The sequence below is a fragment of the Stegastes partitus genome, unplaced genomic scaffold, assembly GCF_000690725.1.
Source record: "Stegastes partitus isolate 25-593 unplaced genomic scaffold, Stegastes_partitus-1.0.2 Scaffold120, whole genome shotgun sequence".
Lineage (NCBI taxonomy): Eukaryota > Metazoa > Chordata > Actinopteri > Pomacentridae > Stegastes > Stegastes partitus.
Window position 1 is genome coordinate 785344 of NW_007577851.1, and position 4755 is coordinate 790098.

The 4755-nt window shown below is 48.8% G+C and overlaps 1 protein-coding gene across 1 annotated transcript in view; it reads right to left on the reverse strand.

The window, feature by feature from the left end:
* LOC103354799 (striatin-like) overlaps positions 1–4755 on the reverse strand; it is a 38586-nt gene that overhangs the window by 23438 nt on the left and 10393 nt on the right. Inside the window, exons 4-6 of the mRNA XM_008278345.1 lie at positions 1656–1759; positions 696–769; positions 101–185 (exon numbers count right to left, since the gene is read on the reverse strand). Of these exons, the coding sequence (XP_008276567.1) occupies positions 101–185; positions 696–769; positions 1656–1759 (263 nt within the window). The remainder of the gene's footprint in view (positions 1–100; positions 186–695; positions 770–1655; positions 1760–4755) is intronic.

Genomic DNA, 4755 nt, shown 5'->3' on the forward strand with positions numbered 1-4755 from the left:
CACACACACACACACACACACACACACACACACACACACACACACACACCTGCCGTCCCATGGTGCAGTGGGAGCAGCAGTGTGTTGGTGCAGGACTCACTGTCGGAGCAGCTGGCGTCCCTGTTTCCAGCTGAGCTGATGGCTGCTGTTGGGAGGACTGGGCAGCTCGCTGTCGTTGCCTTCATCTGCGCACACAGACACACACTTAGTGACACAACGCACACACACCTACAGTGTGTACACAATGCTACGCAGTCTGAGGTTCCCTGAACTACACAGCAGCTGCTGCAGACAACGAGCTCTGAACCATTCATCATGAGGCCGCCTCGTCTTTGTCACGTGACCAGAGGACCGCAGTGATGTCATCGCCGTGACAGGAAGTAGGAATGCTGGTCTTTGTCAGGTCATCTTGTGTCGATTTCACATTTTTTGTGGTGGTTTTGTGCCTCTTTGTGGTCATTTTGCGCCTATTATCAGTGGTTTTGCATTCTTTTTTGTGTGTTTTTTTGCCTTTTTGTTGTGGTTTTGTGTCTTCTGTGGTCACTTTGTGTCTATTTTGTTGGTTTTGCATCTTTTTGACAGGACGTGCATCTATTTCTGGCGGTTGTGTGTCTCTGTGGTGGTTTTACGTCTCTTCTTGGTGGTTTGGCGTCTGTTTGAGGTCGTCATCAGAACAGAAAGAGAAGTCGTCTTACCTGAGTCGTAGCTCGGAGGATCGATTTCTCCCTGATTCAGCTCTGTTCCGTATTTCAGTTTGTGGTATTTGGCTCTGAGGACGAACGCACAAACACACAAACTGGTCATCACACGATGTGAACAGGCAGAGCGGTGTGGTCACACGTTAGTGACGTGTGTGTGTGTGTGTGTGTGTGTGTGTGTGTGTGTGTGTGTGCAGCACCTGCTTTAAAAACGTACGCATACTTTGCTGGAATAAACACACAATAAATCAATCAATCCGACCTTGACTGGGTAAAACTCAGACCATATGGGAGGTTGTGTATCGCCATATTCAGCAAAGACACACAAAGTTTGTTTCAGATAAAAACACATCCAGGTTTTAACACCTGTACATGAATACTGTGACTGGTTGTTATTTTAATTGCTGATTAATTAGTCAGTTTCTTTGGTCTCTAAAATGCCAAAAAACTGTGAAAACTGTGGATCAGAGTTCCTCAAATGTCCAGTGTAGTCCACAGATCTGCAGTGTAGCGTCACAGAGGAAAGAAACCAGAAAACATCCACTGAAGGAGCTGAAACCAGAGTTTAGACGGATTTACATCAAAACACTGATGAATCAAATCCTACAACAGCTGGCCATTCATTCACAGCTGACAGATAACGATCAGTCCTGGAATAAAACATGTTCTGATCAGTCCAGGTAATGACTACTGACATACTGAACACTGAAGGTTTCAGAGAAACAACTGGACTAAAATGAAAACAGTTTTTACACGATTCATGATTTTGGAGGTTTTCTAAAAACCACCGGCCTTTAAACTCGGCAGCACTCGGTTTCGGACTCAACAACATCTTGGACGTTGCTGCTCCCTTCGCCTGCAGCGCCACCATCAGGCCGACATCTTCAGCTGTTCCACACTTGGCTGCGTGGTGAGAAAAGGTTCGGCGCTGAGGAGCCACACGACGGAGGAGCTCACCTCTCCTGTTTGAGGGCGTACTCCAGCATCTTGATCCGCCTCACCAGGTCCTTCTTCAGGTTCTCCTGACCCCGCCTCTCGCCCTGCAGGAAGGCGATCTGAGCCTGCAGCAACACAGCAAACACAGCAGAAAGGACGTTTAGTTTACCTGCAGCACGGACAGCGTGGATGAGATTAGACTTGAAGGAGTTAATAAACAGCTCGTCTCTGTTAAACTGGGCGAGGAGGAGGATGGACGGACTGTTCAACGGATCTACTGGGCATCATCAGGAGGTGTACAATGACCACGAAGAGACACAAACACACCTTACAGAGACCCAAAAGCATGAAGACACGCAAAAACACATTAAAGAGATGGAAAAAATACCTTAAAAACACCTTAATGAGGCACAAGGAGACAAAACAATGACGCTCAGAACACCATAAAGAGATGCAAAGACACCTCAAGTGATCCATCTTAAAGAGACAGACAACACATGAGAGGAACCCTCTGATTCCTGGAACACAGCTCACACACCTGAGCTGAGCTAAACCCTGAACCCTGCGCTAGCCGCCGTCGTTAGCCACACGTTAGCGTCTGCAGCTTTAAATCCGACAGCGGCGGCCTGATCCCTGCCGACACAGCGCCGAGGGCCCCAAAGCCTCCTGGGAAACGTGTCGGCCGGCCGGGTGTCTCCGGGGCCGATGGGAACCTCGTGACCGTCCGTCTTCACGTCTGATCTCGGTGGGAACAGACGACATGTGACCGACTGAAGGACTTCACCTCCTCCAGGTTCCACATTTCAAACCTAACGTCGCGTTAACGAACCGTCTGAACCCCACGGCGGCTTCCAAAGCAAAAGGCATCAGCCAGGAAACGCAAACACAGAAACACTTTGAAGCTTTCTGTCAACGTTGGAAACGAAACCTCACTAAAGTCACTGCGTTTTAAACGTCTCATTCATAAACAGTCAGTGATTACCGGGACCAGATTCTGTAGAAACCAAACGTTGGAGCTCCGTCACGCAGCGGGGATGTCGTCAGCGACTCTGGGATCAGGTGAGAAAAAAAATCTGGACGTTTGTTGGACTGTGAAATGACCACAAGGAGACAGAAAACGAGCAGAAAGAACGACAAAATGACTAGAAACAGACGCAGCAGTAGAACGAACGGACCCTGAAGGCATCAAACCAGCACACAGAGAAGAACAGCCACTCCGGGGGCAGGACTTACGCCACACCTTTGAAACTTCAGTTTGGTGTCAAGATTTTATTTTATTTTAGATTTTATTGGCCACTTTCAGCAGCTTTTGAGGCGGCTTGAACGGCGATATCTCAGGACCTACTACGTTTAATCTTAAATTTAAAGAAATGTGCCCACAATAAAGGTGTCTTCTGTTTATTACACCTGCAGAACCACTTTAAAGTCCAGAACCGGATCCGACTATCCACTGATATCTTTGTTTTGTGCTTCAACCAGAAAACATCACCGGCTGCCTTCTGCTTTTTATTAACGTGCTCAAAGATGGAACTTTTCACGGCGGCTTCGGTTATTTCTTCATATTTCAACTCACCTGTAATCAGAGGTTAATTTGATCGACCCGTTCAGTATGACAGATCCTGAACCAGCGCCGTGATGAGAAACAGCAGAACGTTTCAGGTTCTTATCGTCAACAGTTCCTCAGACGTCCTCGTTCAAACAGCCTCAGACCTCAATGTGAGAAACAAAAACCTGCTGAACGATGGCCGATTTCTAAAAGCTTTCATCTCAGAATGAACTCCACATATGCTGTTTTAAACATCCAGGGTTTAAGCTGTGAGTCTGTCCAGAAAATCAGACAGTTGAGCTGCTGCTGATTTCAGATGGAAGAGCCTCAAAGTACGCAGAGTTTATTTCTGCCGTCGGTAAAACCTGAAGCTGCTCGAGGACATGTCGGCGAGTTGAGTCCAGGGGTTTGAAAAATAAGAATAACAATCAAAGAAGTCCTGTTTTTGTGATAATGAGACAGACTGGCTGCAGCTTCTGTCAAACCAACTGGAGCAAAAGCTGCGTCTGCTGGGGACTATTTTCAGCGGCGGATGGATCTGGACTGGGTGTTTGTGGCAGCAGGACTGTGTGTGTTTCTGAGGTGTTATCTGACTGTAAGCTCAGTCCTGCTGGAGGAAACATCACGACCCGGACAAGTCTGCTGGTCGGACTCGACTGGATGGACTGGTTTTGACTTTCAATACCAAAATACTTTTATTAGCAAAACAAAAAATACACGTCAGAGGAGGAGGAACTGGACCGGACCATGGAGCCAGTCTGGGATCAGACAGAACCTGCAGCAGAACTGCAGCAGCTTTCTGAGATGTTTGGATCAACCTTCTAATACCTTAAAAACCTGACGGGCCTCCTCACTTCACTTCTTCTCCTCAAAACAGAAGAAAGCTCAGTGAACGTTTAAAATCGTCTGTTTTCCAAACAGCCAGTGAAAGACTTCCTCCGTCGGTTTGTTCACTGAAGCTCAGAGACTGTACATGAACCTCTGCCGTCTCGTCTCGTCACGTATGTGCTGCTGACACGTGAAGTGTTGGAATCCTGCTACCACACATTAAACATGAGACAGGCCCGGGTCACCTCTGGCAGAGCGCTCCTGTCAGAGGAGGTCCTGGCTCACGGCCCGGTTCAACCGGGCCTGCTTCCAGGCCGAGGCGTGGCTCGCTGTGGCATTGGCCTCCACAGCGGAGGCTCGTCTGCACAACAAGCAGGTGTGCATGCCATTCCTTCTACGGCAGCAACCAGTGCAAAGGAAAAGACACGCTCGAACCGGGTCGGGCTGCTGCTGCTGCTGCTGGGGCGGTCGGGTCCAGCTCAGGTTCTTCTCTCAGCTCTCACTCAGCAGGAGCCTCCAGCTGATTCATGATTCAGACACAAAGTGCTGCTCTGAGGGGCTTCGACCCGACGTTCACCCCGAACCGTCGCTCAGAGCTCCGTCCGGCTGCTCGGTACCACCGAGATGGTGAGGAGGAGCAACTGGACTCCAGTTAGGACAGAGTCTGAAACCAGTCCAAAACCAGTCCAAAGCCAGTCTGAAGCCAGTCCAAAGCCAAGAACAAAACCAGTCACAAACCAGTCTAAA